This window comes from Chiloscyllium punctatum, chromosome 18 (genome assembly GCF_047496795.1).
Source record: "Chiloscyllium punctatum isolate Juve2018m chromosome 18, sChiPun1.3, whole genome shotgun sequence".
Taxonomy (NCBI): Eukaryota; Metazoa; Chordata; class Chondrichthyes; order Orectolobiformes; family Hemiscylliidae; genus Chiloscyllium; species Chiloscyllium punctatum.
In genome coordinates this window covers 97,375,162-97,390,643 of record NC_092756.1, presented here as the reverse complement: position 1 = coordinate 97,390,643, position 15,482 = coordinate 97,375,162, and the positions used below count along the sequence as shown (strand labels likewise).

At 45.1% G+C, this 15,482-nt stretch overlaps 1 protein-coding gene across 1 annotated transcript in view; it reads left to right on the top strand.

The window, feature by feature from the left end:
• The window catches only part of LOC140489388 (arf-GAP with dual PH domain-containing protein 1), a 64,170-nt gene that overhangs the window by 32,991 nt on the left and 15,697 nt on the right, over window positions 1-15,482 (top strand). Inside the window, exons 5-6 of the mRNA XM_072588889.1 lie at window positions 4,873-4,985; window positions 9,389-9,535. Of these exons, the coding sequence (XP_072444990.1) occupies window positions 4,873-4,985; window positions 9,389-9,535 (260 nt within the window). The remainder of the gene's footprint in view (window positions 1-4,872; window positions 4,986-9,388; window positions 9,536-15,482) is intronic.

Sequence of the window (15,482 nt, the reverse complement as noted above, 5' to 3'; positions counted from 1 at the left end):
GAGATATCTGTACACCGACCGGTGTCTCTCAGGGAGATATCTGTACACCGACCGGTGTCTCTCAGGGAGATATCTGTACACCGACCGGTGTCTCTCAGCGTGATACCTGTACACCGACCGGTGTCTCTCAGGGAGATACCTGTACAGTGACCGGTGTCTCTCAGGGAGATACCTGTACAGTGACCGGTGTCTCTCAGGGAGATATCTGTACACCGATCGGTGTCTCTCAGGGAGATACCTGTACACCGACCGGTGTCTCTCAGCGTGATACCTGTACACCGACCGGTGTCTCTGGGAGATACCTGTACACCGACCGGTGTCTCTCAGGGAGATACCTGTACACCGACCGATGTGTCTCGGAGATATCTCTTATCCTGTCTTTGCTCCTACATTTCCAGTCTCACAGTCTTTAACTGATGTTAGTTTGCCTCGGACCCAGAGACAATGGGAGGGTTGGGTGGTGTAGAGAAACGATCAGTAGAACTAGCAATAAAGTGGTAAATCTGTGTGCAGCAGGTTTTTATACAGTGGCCTGAAGTTAGCAAAGGCACTGGTGTGTGAAATGCCCAGGATTTGCAATCCCGCCAGACAAACGTCCTCTCAGGGAATCTTGTGATTCTGTTCCTTTTTGTGAAAACTGCTCAGGTTGAAGTGAACTCGAGCTGACAGTGAGGCTTCCTTCATTCCTTGACAGATTAAAACGTGCTTCAGGCAAGAGCCAACAGCTGCTCAGGTAGCAGTCAGTGCAAGCTCAGGGTGTGGCAAATTCTTCCCAACCTCCAGGTTTTGAACAAAAAAGGAAGGTGTTTTGGAATTTCTCCTGGGTATTATCTGCATGGTTAAACCACAGATGTATAGCACTAGAATTTCCATTCCCTCCCAGTCATAGAGTCATACAGAATGGAAACAGAGCCTTTACTGCAACTCGTCTGTGCTGACCAGGATCCGCAACAGCTTGGTCGTCTCTTTTAGTTAAAGTTGGATTCTGTACAATTTGCGTGGGCTTTCTCTGGGTGCTCTGGTTTCCTCCCACAGTTCAAAGCTTTGCGGGTTAGGGTGGGTTAGCCATGGGAAATTGCCCCATAGTGTTCAAAGATGCGCAGGTTACGTTGGGCTAGCTATGGGAAATTGCCCCATAGTGTCCAGGGGGATGTGCAGGTTAGGATAGATTGGCCATGGGAAATTATCCCATAGGGTCCAGGGATGTGCAGGTTAGGATAGATTGGCCATGGGAAATTGTCCCATAGTGTCCAAGGATGTGCAGGTTAGGATAGATTGGCCATGGGAAATTGCCCCATAGTGTCCAGGGATGTGCAGGTTAGAATAGATTGGCCATGGGAAATTGTCCCATAGTGTCCAGGGATGTGCAGGTTAGGATAGATTGGCCATGGGAAATTGTCCCATAGTGTCCAGGGATGTGCAGGTTAGGGTGGATTGGCCATGGGAAATTGTCCCATAGTGTCCAGGGATGTGCAGGGCTGGGTGGGTTAGCCAAGATAATGACCCCGTGTGAGGTTACAGGCATGGGACGAGTCTGGATGGGATGCTCTCTGGAGGGTTAGTGCAGACTCGATTGGCCGAATGGCCTCTTTCTGCATTGTAAAGATTATATAGTATTACGATATGCACTATTTGACACCTTCACTGAATCCCCGCTGTCAACAAAGGTATTGAGGGAACCAAGGCAAATAAATTAAGCTAGTTTACAGTGATTGTCTTGAATGGTGGAACAGGCATGAGGGGCTGAATGGCTTACTCCTCTTCCAATTTGTTCTATTCTACAGTGTTTATATAGGTGGTGTGATAACTCCTGGAATAAAAGTTTGTGTTGACCCTCTGACTCGAACGTGCAACCATCTATGAGAATCTAGGGGGCATGGTTAGTGAGTTTACGGGATGACACCAAAATTAGAAATATAGTGGACAGTGAACAAAGTTACCTAAGAGTGCAATGGGATCTTGATCAATTGGGCCAGTGGGCTGAGGAATGGCAGATGGAGTTTAATTTAGATTTTTTAAAATGCAACATCTTTATTTAAGACAAACTAGGGTAGAACTTACACAGTAATGGTAGGGCCCTGGGGAGTTTTGTCACACAGTCCCAGGGGTGCAAATATATAGTTCCTTGAAAGTGGTGTCACAGGTAGACAGGGTGGCGAAGAAGGTGTTTGACATGCTTTCCTTCATCAGTCAGATCATTTACTATCGGAGTTGTGACATTATGTTACGGCTGTACGAGACATTGGTAAGGCCACATTTGCAGTATTGTGTAAAATTCTGGATGTCCTGTTATAGGAAGGATGTTGTTATACTGGTAAGGCTGCAAAAAAGATTTGCAAGGATGTTCCTGATACTGGAAGCGTTGAGTTATAAGAAGAAACTGGGAAAGGGTGGGACTTTTTTTCCCCGTAGGAGGCTGAGGAGTGAGTGACCTGATAGAGACTTATAAAATCACAAGGGCATAGAAAGCTGAATAGCCAAGATTTTTTCTCCCCAGGGCAGGGAGTTAAAAACTAGAGTGCATAGGTTTAAGATGAGAGGGAAGAGATTTTAAAAGGGCTCTGAGGAGCAACTTTTTCAACACATTGGTGCATAAATGAAATGAGCTGCCAAAGGAAGTGATAGAAGTGAATATAATTACAACATTTAAAAGACATTTGGACAAGTATGTTTGGGGGATATGGGCCAAATGCAGGCAAATAGAACCAGTTCAGTTTAGGAAACCTGGTCCGCAAGGACACGTTGGGCTGAAGAGGCTGTTTCCATGCTTTTATGTCTCTGTCTCTATCCAAATCAAACTGACAATGTCAACAAGAGCATTTAATAGAAACAGAATGTAGGAGTAGGCCACTAGGCCTTTCAAGCCTGCTCTGCCAATTGGTATGATCATGGCTGATCATCCAACTCACTGCTCTGTTCCTTCCCATATCCTTTGATCCCTTTAGTCCTAATAACTATATCTACATCTTTCTTGAAAATCTTCAACGTTTTGGCCTCAAGTTCTTGGGGCTGAGAATTCCACAATCTCACCACTCTCTGGGTGAAGAAATTCCTCCTCGTCTCTGGCCTAAGGGACCTATCCATTATCCTTACTCTGTGACCCAGTCATCAAAAACATCCTTCCTGTACCTTCTTGTAGAAAATTCTTAGCTTAGCACTTTAAATGTGTCTAATCACAAGTGCTTCAATCCAGTTCAAAATACTTCAGGCAGACCAGGTTTGTAAAGATAGACTTATATAGATTGCATTTAGGTAGCACCTTTACACTACTGTGACTACTTTGGTACATTAATCAAACATTGTCACTAAGTCAAAGGAAGTGTTAAGAGGGCTGCCAGAATCTGCATTAAAGTAGTTGCCTTTTAAAGAAAGGGTGAGGTGGGAAGTTTCGGGATGGAATTCCAGAGCTTAGATGGTTGATGGCTGATGGCTGAAGGCACAACTGACTGAAATCCTAATGCTGTTGGTTCCATAATTTTCACTTGTTGGCAGCAGATAGCTAGAAAGTATTTTTGCTATTATGTAATCTTGAGTAAATTATTGATACACAAGTTCAGGGAAAGTTTTCAATTAAATAAGCCACTCCAATCTCCAGTAAATCAAATTAAAATGGCATGTTGCATCATAGTGAAGGAACTTAAAACTGTTGTACGAGTGAAGGAAGAAGCTGGAGGTAAAATGGCTGAATTCTATCCTATTTATGAGCATGTCAGAAATCATTTGACAACTATGGGCGGCACGGTGGCTCAGTGGTTAGCACTGCTGCCTCACACACCAGGGTCCCAAGTTTGATTCCAGCCTCGGGCGACTGTCTGTGTGGAGTCTGCACATTCTCCCTGTGTCTGTGTGGGTTTCCTCCGGGTGCTCCGGTTTCCTCCCACAATCCAAAGATGTGCAGGTCAGGTGAATTGGCCATGCTAAATTGCCCATAGTGTTAGGTGCATTAGTCAGAGGGAAATGGGTCTGGGTGGGTTACTCTTCGGAGGCTCGGTGTGGACTTGTGGGCTGAAGGGCCTGTTTCCACACTGTAGGGAATCTGATCTAACAGATAACTGGATAACTAGACTTCCAAGTTATTAGGACTAGTTGGAGCAAAGACTCTGTTTCCATGTTGTGTGACTCTATCCTTGGAGTTACCATTGACCAGAAACTTAACTGGACTCACCACTTAAACACAGTGGCTACGAGAGCAGATCGGATAATAGGGATTCTGTGGCGAGTAACTCAGCTCCTCACACCCCAAAGTCTACCCACCATCTACAAGGCACAAGTCAGGAGTGTGATGGAATACTCCCTGCTTGCCTGGGTGCAGCTCCAACAATACACAAGAAGGTCACCATCCAGGACAAAGCAGCCGCTTAGTTCGCACCACATCTACAAACAGTCAATCCCTCCACCACTGGTGCTCAGTAGCAGCAGTGTGGGCTATCTACAAGAAGCACTGCAGAAATTCATCAAAGATCCTCAGACAGCACCTTCCAAACCCACGACCATTTCCATCTAGAAGGACCAGGGCAGCAGGTACTTGGGAACACCACCCCCTGCAAGTTCCCCTCCAAGCCATTCAGCACCCTGACTTGGAAACTTATCGCCATGCCTTCACTGTCGCTGGATCAAAATCCTAGAATTCCCCCACTACTAGCATTGTGAGTCTACCTACAGCACGTGGACTGCAGCAGTTCACGAAGGCAGCTCACCCCCAATTTCCCAAGGGGCAACTAGGAATGGGCAACAAATGCTGGCCCAGCCAGTGACACCCACATCCCACAAATGAATTTTTTTAAAAAACCTCCACATATACACAGGTATCTTAGTCTCACAATACAATTGTTGCATTAAATAACCTGTTGTTTCATGTGTTTTCTCCCTTAGGCTACAGAGAAGGGTTTCTATGGAAACGTGGCCGAGATAACGGGCAGTTCCTGAACAGGAAGTTTGTCCTGTCGGAGGCTGATGGGAATCTGAAATATTTCACCAAGCACGATGTAGGTCTAACGTTGTTCTGGACTTATTTTCACTCAGTTGTCCAACTCTGTAATGGTTCAGACAGACCTGTGAAGCCAATGAGTCTTAGCAACCGTCAGAACAGAATGCAGCTCAACAGCCGGGACAGTGGGGATAGGTGCTGGGGTAGGGGGAGTTGGGGGGCAGTCCGATTTGAAATTTTGGGGGCCACAGTATTTGAGACACAGCAGTTCCAACAGAGCGAGTGTTAAACAAGGAGGCAGCTTGCGATCTTGCATTTTCTGTTTTTCAAACTTTGGGTGTGGCCTAAATAACTCAACCTTGAAATTTGGCTCCAGCAACAATTAAAAACAAGGCGTCATGTGGTCTTTCTTGAAAAGCAAACACAAGGTCTCATCATAATTTTCTCCACCACTGCCTCTCGCCCGTACTTACAGACCTTCCTCCGCAACTCATACAGTTCCTCCACATTTCCCGCTGTAGAATCCTTCCTACCTCCCCTCCTCCCCAACCCGTGATCCTACAGTTCCATCAGTGGGGTCTCCACAGTGTTCCAGATGTGTGTGGGTCACAGTGGGATACAGTTAGGGAACTCTGTGTCTCACAAAAATACACACACTCTCTTTGTCTCTCTCTCTCTCCCTCCCTCTTCCACACATACACACACTCTCACACTCTGTCACATACACACACAGTGCTCAGTGCGGGATCTGTTTGAATAGAAAGCAGGAGGATTTTATATTCACCGCACAAAACTAGCTCGGTGGTTAGCACTGCTGCCTCACAGTGCCAGGGACCCAGGTTTGATTCCAGCCTCTGGGCAGTATCTGTGTGGAGTTTGCACATTCTCCCCGTGTCTGCGTGGGTTTCCTCCAAGTGCTCTGGTTTCCTCCCACAGTCCGGAGGTTAGGGTGGATTGGCCATGCTAAGTTATCCATGGTGTCCAGGGATGTGCAAGCAGGGTGCATTAGCCATGGGAAATGCAGGGTTAGAGGGATAGGATGGGTCTGGGTGGGACACTCTTTGGAGAGTCGGTGTGGACCAATGGGCTGAATGGCCTCTCTCCGCACGGTAAGGATTCTATGATTCTCTATGAAAACAATCATCACCTCGATCCCACAAAATAGTTTCAACCCAAAAGTCATGAAGGTGAAAGAAAGCATTTCTTTTCAGAATCTTAAAATAGAATATAGAAAAAGTACAGCACAGAACAGGCCCTTTGGCCCACAATGTTGTGCAGAGATTTAATCCTAATGTAAAATATAATAACTTAACCTACACACCTCTCAACTCACTGCTATACATGTGCATGTCCAGTAGTCGCTTAAATGTCCCCAGTGACTCTGCTTCCACCATCACAGCTGGCAACGCATTCCATGCATTCACAACTCTCTGCGTAAAGAACCTTCTTCTGATGTCTCCTTTCTACCTTCCTCCTAATATCTTAAAACTATGACTTCTTGTACCAGTCAGTCCTGTCCTGGGGAAAAGTCTCTGGCTGTTGACTCTATCTATTCCTCTCATTATTTTGTACACCTCGATCAGGTCTCCTCTCTTCCTCCTTCTCTCCAGAGAGAAAAGTCTGAGCTTATTCAACCTTTCTTCATAAGGCAAGCCCTCCAGTCCAGGCAGCATCCTGGTAAACCTTCTTTGCACCCTCTCCAAAGCCTCTGTATCTTTCCTATAGTAGGGCGACCAGAACTGGACACAATATTGCAAATATCCCAGAATCCTCTGGTTATGGTTCAGGTCCTGACCAAATAGTCCAGGCTGACCCTCACAGTGTCGTCCCGAGGGAGTGCAGCGCTCTCAGATGGTGCACGCCTTTACATGTTAAACCAAGGCCCTGTAGGTGACTATCTCAAGTGAATGTAAAATGTCCTCTGGCCAGTGGCTCAAAGGAGCTCCATCTCTGAAATTCTGTGTTTATCCTTAAATCAGCTAAAAACAAGCCCCTCGCCATTCTCCCATCGCTGTGTGAGGGAGTTCCCTGTGTGTAAATTGGTTGCCCTTTTTCCTACAGTGACTCCGAAGGGAGATGGTAGCTGCTCATCCAGGTGCCGGGATTATTTCTTTGTGGACATGATCAGTGCAGCAGCTGATGCAATCTGAATTCAGAACTAAATCTGGATACAAATTGTTGTGAAAATCCATCGGTGTCCCTTTACAGAGAAAATGCTGCCCTCCTTACCTGGTCTACCCAGTGTATGTGACTCCAGACCCAAAGCAATGGGGCTGATTCTTCTCTGCCCTCTGAAATGGCCATTCAGTTCAGAGACAAGCAATAGATATTGGCCTTGCCATCACTGCCCGCATCTCCTTGAGGAATAAAACAGAATCATGCATAGAATCATGCAGTACAGAGACCTTTAGGCCCATGCCAAAAATACACTCCGACCCACACTAGATCCGTAGCCATAGAAACAGAATCCCAACAGTGTGGAAACAGGCCCTTCGGCCCAACAAGTCCACACCAACTCTCCAAAGAGTATCCCATCCAAACCCATTTCCGTACCCTGTTACTTACATTGACCCCTGACTAATGCCCCTAACCTACATATCCCTGAGCACAATGGGCAATTTACCATGGCCAATTCACCCTAACCTGCACATCTTTGGACTGTGGGAGGAAACCGGAGCACCCGGAGGAAATCCCTGCAGACACAGGGAGAATGTACAAACTCCACACAGACAGTCACCTGAGAGTGGAATTGAACACAGGTCCCTGGCGCTGTGAGACAGCTGAGCTAACCACTGAGCCACCGTGCCACCCTGAGTCATAGAAATGTACAGCACAGAAACAGACCCATTACTCCAACTCATCTATGCCCCCCAGATATCCTAAATAAATCTAGCCTCATTTGCCAGCATTTGGCCCATATCCCTCCAAACCCTTCCTATTCATGTACCCCTCTAGATGCTTTTTAAATGCTGTAATTGTACCAGCCTCCACCACATCCTTTGGTACACTCCATACACTCACCACCCTCTGTGTGAAAATATTGAGACTTGAAAATTAAGGAGTGACACTTCAGTTGCACGTCCAAGTACTTTCTAAAGGTTGTGAGGTTTCAACCCCTCTCCCAGATAGTTCAATCGGACGCCCCCCCCCCCCCCCAAACCCTCTGGGTGAAAAAGACTTTCATCAAATTCCCTCTAAATCTTTTGCCTTTGACTTTAAAAGTGTGCCATGTTCCCAACATTCAGACTAAGACGGGAGAGACGAAGGTGGGGGGGGAGGGAGGGAGGCAAGAAACAACATTGCAAACGTGGAATGGTCTGTGAGTTCCTGAGGTCACGAAGGACGGTGTAGCAACAGACATTCTTCCTTTCCTCCTGAGCTAGCTCCAAAGTCATGTTGCTTTTACTTCCTTCATTATTTAGAAGGAGAAAATCTCAAGTTGCAGTTCCTGAAACTGATGTGTGAAGGAGAACAGATATGGGAAATGACATCACCTGGCCCAATTATAGCAACTATTACCAGCACTGTCTCCATCTTGTTCTGGATTTGGTCATCGCTTATTTACTCTCTCCACGACGCCACAACAACATTTCACAAACCAGCCTCGAGACAAAAAAAAACACTGACTCGGAGAATTGCTTGGTGTTACGGAGCTGAAACCCTGCACAAAGCTCCATCTCTTGCAATCGGCATAATTGGGACGGAGGAAAGCCACATAAAAGGGAACACTGATTTGCACAACAGTTAACGGACTCAACTGTACCTTCCTCCTCTCCTCATGCTGTGTAAATTGGAACTCGGGTTCAAATCCCACCACGACAAATGGTGGAATTTGAATTCAATATAAATCTGGAATTAAGAGTTTAATAGAGTCATAGAGATGTACAGCATGGAAACAGACCCTTCGGTCCAACTCCTCCATGCCGACCAGATATCCCAACCCAATCTAGTCCCATAATCCATTGTCGATTGTTAGAAAAACCCATCTGGTTCATTAATGTCCTTCAGGGAAGGAAATTGCCATCCTTACCTGGTCTGGCCTACACGTGACTCCAGACCCACAGTAATGGGGTTGACTCTTAAACTGCCCTCTGGCCAATTAGGGATGGGCAATAAAGGCTGGCCTGGCCAGTGATGCCCTCACCTTGTGAATGAATAAAAGCAAAATTGGTGTTCCCTTTCAAAGATTGGATCCAGTTCTGATGAGTGTAAAATGAAAAACCCCTGTCACTGTCTAGAAAATATTTAAATTGGACATCACTAGGATAGATTGGTCCCAGAGGTAGGTTTTGAGGGGTTGGAGGTGGTCATGGAAATTGGGAAAATTATGCATGCATAATGAACCATTGACAGTGAACGCATCAGTTGTGTTTGTGGCTAATATTTAATTTGCCAACAAAGTGGAGAATGATGTTCTCCTCTCTCTCTCTCATTTTTTCCCTCTCCCTCTCTCTTTCTCAGGCTAAAGAGCCCAAGGCCGTGATTAAAGTGGACAATATCAATGCAACCTTCCAACCAACCAAGATTGGGAATCCCAATGGCCTTCAGATCACCTACCTGAAAGACAACAGCACTCGGAATATTTTCATCTACCATGAAGAGGAAAAGGTGAGGCAGACAGGTGTGAAGATAATAACTCAATGCCAATAGTTCATGGTGTTGCTGTGAGTTTGAGTTTGCGTATCCGTAACTTATGTCCCCTTTCTAAATCGGGTGAAGTGGCCTGAGATGTCAATGTGGGTAAGATTTGCAAAGCAATCTGCAACAACGCCTATTTATATAGCACCTTTAAAATTGTTTACCATCCCAAGGTGCTTCCCTGTGGAATGAAAGTGGGCTTCAAGCCAATGAGGGAGGGAGGACCAAAATCTCGGTCAAAGGCCTGAATTTTAAACAGGGCCATAAAGAGGGAAGCAGTGAGGTTTGGGAGGGTAATTTCAAAGGCTTAGGGACTAGACAGCTTAAGGTATGATCATCATTGGTCAAGCAAAGAGAACAGTGATGTCAAAATAGGCCAGAGTCATAGAAATATTGACAGTAGGAGCAGGAGTAGGCTATTTGGCCCCTTGAGCCTGTACCTCCATTCAATCTGATCATGGCTGATCATTGAGCTCAATACTCTAATCCCACCCTCCCCTCAGATCCCTTGATCCCTTTAGCCAATAGAGCTACATATGCCTCCTTCTTGAAAACACATTGGTTTGGCCTCAACTGCTTCCTATGGCAGTGAATTCCATGGACCCACCACTCTCTGGGTGAAGATATTTCACCTCATCTCAGCCATAGACTCACAGTGTCCAACAGCATGGAGGAGACCCTTTGTCCAACTTGTCTGTGCTGACCAAGTTTCCAAAACTGAACTAGTGTCCCATTTGCCTGCATTTGGCCCATATCCCTCTAAACCTTTCCCATTCATGTACCTGTCCAAATGTCTTTTAAACATTGTAACTGTACCTCCATCCACCACTTCCTCTGGTGGTTCATTCCACACATGAACCACCCTCTGTGTGAAAAAGTTGCTCCCTGGGTCCCTTTTAAATCTTTTCCCTCTCACCTTAAAAATATGTCCTCTAGTTTTGAGCTCCCCCACCTTAGAGTAATGACCTTATTCACCTTATCTATGGCCCTTGTTGTTTTATAAACCTCTGTAAGGTCACGCCTCAACCTCCTATGCTCCAGTGAAAAACATCACAGCCTGTCCAACCTCTCTTTATAACTCAAACCCTCCACTCTTAAGAGATTCCCTCTTTATCCTAAAATTATGACCCCTCGTACCGAACGTGGTGCAGTCAGGGAATGGAGGGCAGTAGGGAGGGATTGTAGGGGAGGAGGAAATGACAGAGACAGATGAGGGAAAGGCAATGCAGGGAGAGAAAAACACAAGGAGGAAAACCGTTCGTTGGAGACATTGTAAGCAAAGGTAAATCAGCGAGCACTGGAATGATGAGTGAGTGAGACAGGACTAAAGGAAGACAATGTCAGCTCAGCTGAGCTTCACCAAAAATATGTCTCTAATTTTCCTCAGTAATTGAAAAGGAAGTGGTGAGGCTTAATATATTAATTGGAATTTTGTGCTAATTGGGCTCAATTTGCATCAACAAATTAGGTCCATTTAGAAAACAAAGTTAAAGGCAATCCTCCGGGAGCAGTTGTGATGAATATTAAGTACAGAAATGAATTCATCCCACATAGTCCTCATTTAATGAATCTCTCATGCCTCTTAGAATCCCTGCAATTAAATTTAATCTCATTTCTCTTCTTCTCCCTCTCCCCATGTACATCTCTGGATATAGATGTACTTTATACACATGCAAATGAATGTTAGCATGAATTAGAATATAGAATCCCGACAGTGTGGAAGCAGGCCATTCAGCCCACTGAGTCCACACTGACCCTCCGAAGAGCATCCCACCCAGACCCACCCCCTTCCCAATCCAAATGACCCTGCATTTCCCATGGCTAACCCACCCAGCCTGCACGCCCCTGGACACTATGGGGAATTTAGCATGGCCAATTCACTTAACCTGCAGATCTTTGGATTGTGGGAGGAAACTGGAGCAAACCCACACACAGACACGGGGAGAATGTGCAAACTCCACTCAGATAATCGCCCGAGGCTGGATCGAACCCGGGTCCCTGGTGTTGTGAGGCCACAGTGCTAACCACTAAGCCCATTAATTGGACTCAGTTTTTTGGTTCTGTTCTGTATTTCCTTCATATGTTCATGTATCTAATATGTTCCTCACAAACTTCAAATATACATAGAAACACACAAAATAGGCGCTGAAGTAGACCATTTGGCCCATCGAACCATGCTCTGATTCAGTACCATCGTGGCTGATCTGTTTCTGTTCTGAATTCCACATTCCCATCTCATTCTCAAGAACCCTTAATTCCCTTCCTCACACAAATCTATCCACGTCTGCCTCAAGAATATTGAGTCACTTTGCCTCTACCTCCTTCTGAGGCAGAGTTCCAAAGCCACACAGTCGTCTGAGAAAACATATTCTCTTTATCTCTGTCCTTAAAGGGCAATCTCTGACATTAATCAGTGCCCCACTAGTTCTGGACTGACTCAGGAGAGGACACATCTTTTCACCCTCCACTTTTTCAACACCATCCACCATCTGTTACTCCTCCCTCCAGTGGGAACCAGCCCTGCCTTCCCAATCTATCATCCAATCACGGAATCCCTGCAGAGTGTAAGCAGGCCATTCATCCCATCCAGTCCACACCAATCCTCCGCATCCCAACCTTCTGTAAATCTGGGCCACCCCCCATGAGGGGTCTCTTGGTTCCGCGATCGGTCAAATAAACACTAGCAGCTCAGTCTCTTTTAGCAAGTTTTAACAATGTATTACGATGCTGGGCATAGATTTCCAGCAACACGGGGTTAAGCACCTGTGTGTACTCTGGGAAAGCTGCGCACATTCTTAAAACACAGTCAACTTTTATAGGTCTCTTAACAAACAGAACAACCTTAATTGCAAAATTAATCCAATAAAATGAAATGATTTGACAAATAGACATAAAATTGAGCCATTGATTTTTTTCCTAGGAACTGACTTGTTTTGCACTTCTTTATCTCCTGGACACCTAGTTTCCAAGGTCAATTTAGGATACTTTAATAATGTCATATCTTACTTAGTTAATTCATACTATGAACAGGGCATTGTTTGTTAATCTCTTTCAATAAATTCAGGAATGCAGTTTTCAGCAGGGTTAGATGCCATTGCGCCTGGAAGCCATCTTGCTACGTTATTTTATATTACTTGCATTAAGAAGCCATTTTTTAGTTAGTAAAATCATGCATTAAATGGTTGCTCCTGACACCAGCCTAAATCCAAATTTTAGATCCTCACCTCTACCCTAGCCATGTAATCCTGCACATCCCCTGGGCAATTTAACATGGCCAATCCACCAAATCAACTTGAATCTTTCTCAACCAATTTCATGCCATCACACCTGGGCTGAACTTTCACGACAATCAATGGTAAATTAACTTACTCTTATAACACAACCCACTCCATTTATTTGATTTTGTAAATCTTCTCTGAACTGCCTCCAATGCATTTAGATCCTTCATTAAATAAGGATGGCTAAAACCGCACACACTGTTCAAAATGAGGTCTCCCGAAACGCCTGTATAACTGAAGCATATCCTCCTTAATGTTGCATTCAATGCTTCCCATAATGAAGGAAAACATCCCATTAATCTTCTTTATCACCAGCTGGACTTACAGACTAACATTTTGTGAATCATACGCTGCAACTCCCAGATCCCTCTGCATTTTAGAATTCTGCAGTTGATTTCCAAGAGGGGCATGGATAAAATAAATAGCAAAGATCTTTTCTTTAGGGTGGGGCAGTTCAAAACTAGAAGGTATAGGCTTATTAGATTAGATTTCCTATAATGTGGAAACAGGCCCTTCGGCCCAATAAGTCCATACCAACTCTCCGAAGAGCAACCCACCCAAACCCCTTTTCCCTCTGACTAATGCACCTAACACTGTGGGAAATTTAGCATGGCCAATTCATCCTAACCTGCACATCTTTGGACTGTGGGAAGAAACAGGAGCAAACCCATGCAGATACGAGGAGAATGTGCAAACTCCACACAGACAGTCGCCCGAGGCTGGAATCGAGCCTGAGACCCTGGTGCTGTGGTGAAAGGGGAAAGATTTGAAAGGGACGTGAGATGCATCTTTTTCCACACAGAGGGTGACATATATATTGGAATGAGCTGCCAGAGGAAGTGGTAGATGCAGATACAACTACATTTAAAAGACATCTGGACAGGAAAGGAAAGGTTTAGAGGGATATGGGCCAAATGCAGGAAAATAGAACAAGTTCAGCTTGGGAAACCTGGTCAGTATGGACGAGTTGGGCCGAATGGCCTGTTTCTGTGCTGGATGAGTCTATGATATATTTGACTTCTCAGAAATAGTGGAATCTGTTTGATACTTTAATGAATCGATTCTCCCTCAGAGTCCCCGTGTACTCGATTAATCACTTGTTACTGGAATGCGGATTGTACCAATCCAATTTGAATCTAATCCCTTTAAGTGCAGGGTTTTTCCGCTGGATGTGCTGATAACCCGAAGCAGTTTATCACATTATCCTATTCTTTGGAAGTCTGAAAAGACAGAATCCCGCCCCCTCTCAGCCTTTTTTTTTAACCTGTGAGAACATGCCCAATTTATATAATCACTCCTCAAAAAACCCAACTCTGTGTCTCACACACACTTTTGAAATTTGTCTGTCTGAAGGGGAGGTACAATTCCAGCAGCAGTTTCCAGAGCTTAGAACAGGATTCTGCTTGTATGATAGAGACATGAGTAATTACAGCTGCCTCATTCAATGTACAGCGCTGCTGTGGAAATTAGAGGGACAAGAAACTACATGTTCTCTCAGGAATCTGAAATAGACAGGCAGGAGGCTGGGAGAATGCAGCAAGGCAGGCAGCATCAGGAGGGGGAGAAGTCGACGCTTCGGGTGTAACGCTTCTTCCAGGACTGGGGGTGGGTGTGCATTTAAAGGGATTAGATTCAAATTGGATTGGTACAATCCTCATTCCAGTAACAAGTGATTAATCAAGTACACGGGGACTCTGAGGGAGAATCGATTCATTTAAGTATCAGACAGATTCCACTATTTCTGAGAAGACAAATATATCATAGACTCATCCAGCACAGAAACAGGCCATTCGGCCCAACTTGTCCATACTGACCAGGTTTCCCAAGCTGAACTCATTCTATTTTCCTGCATTTGGCCCATATCCCTCTAAACCTTTCCTTTCCTGTCCAGATGTCTTTTAAATGTAGTTGTATCTGCATCTACCACTTCCTCTGGCAGCTCATTCCAATATATATGTCACCCTCTGTGTGGAAAAAGATGCATCTCACGTCCCTTTCAAATCTTTCCCCTTTCACCACAGCACCAGGGTCTCAGGCTCGATTCCAGCCTCGGGCGACTGTCTGTGTGGAGTTTGCACATTCTCCTCGTGTCTGCATGGGTTTGCTCCTGGTTCTTCCCACAGTCCAAAGATGTGCAGGTTAGGGTGAATTGGCCATGCTAAATTTCCCACAGTGTTGGGTGCATTAGTCAGAGGGAAAAGGGGTTTGGGTGGGTTGCTCTTCGGAGAGTTGGTATGGACTTATTGGGCCGAAGGGCCTGTTTCCACATTATAGGAAATCTAATCTAATAAGCCTATACCTTCTAGTTTTGAACTGCCCCACCCTAAAGAAAAGATCTTTGCTATTTATTTTATCCATGCCCCTCTTGGAAATCAACTGCAGAATTCTAAAATGCAGAGGGATCTGGGAGTTGCAGCGTATGATTCACAAAATGTTAGTCTGTAAGTCCAGCTGGTGATAAAGAAGATTAATGGGATGTTTTCCTTCATTAAGGGAAGCATTGAATGTAACATTAAGGAGGTAATGCTTCAGTTATACAGGGCACAGACACACACACACACAGACATACATACACACAGACATACACACACAGACACACATAAACACACAAATACACACACAGACACACAGACACAAAC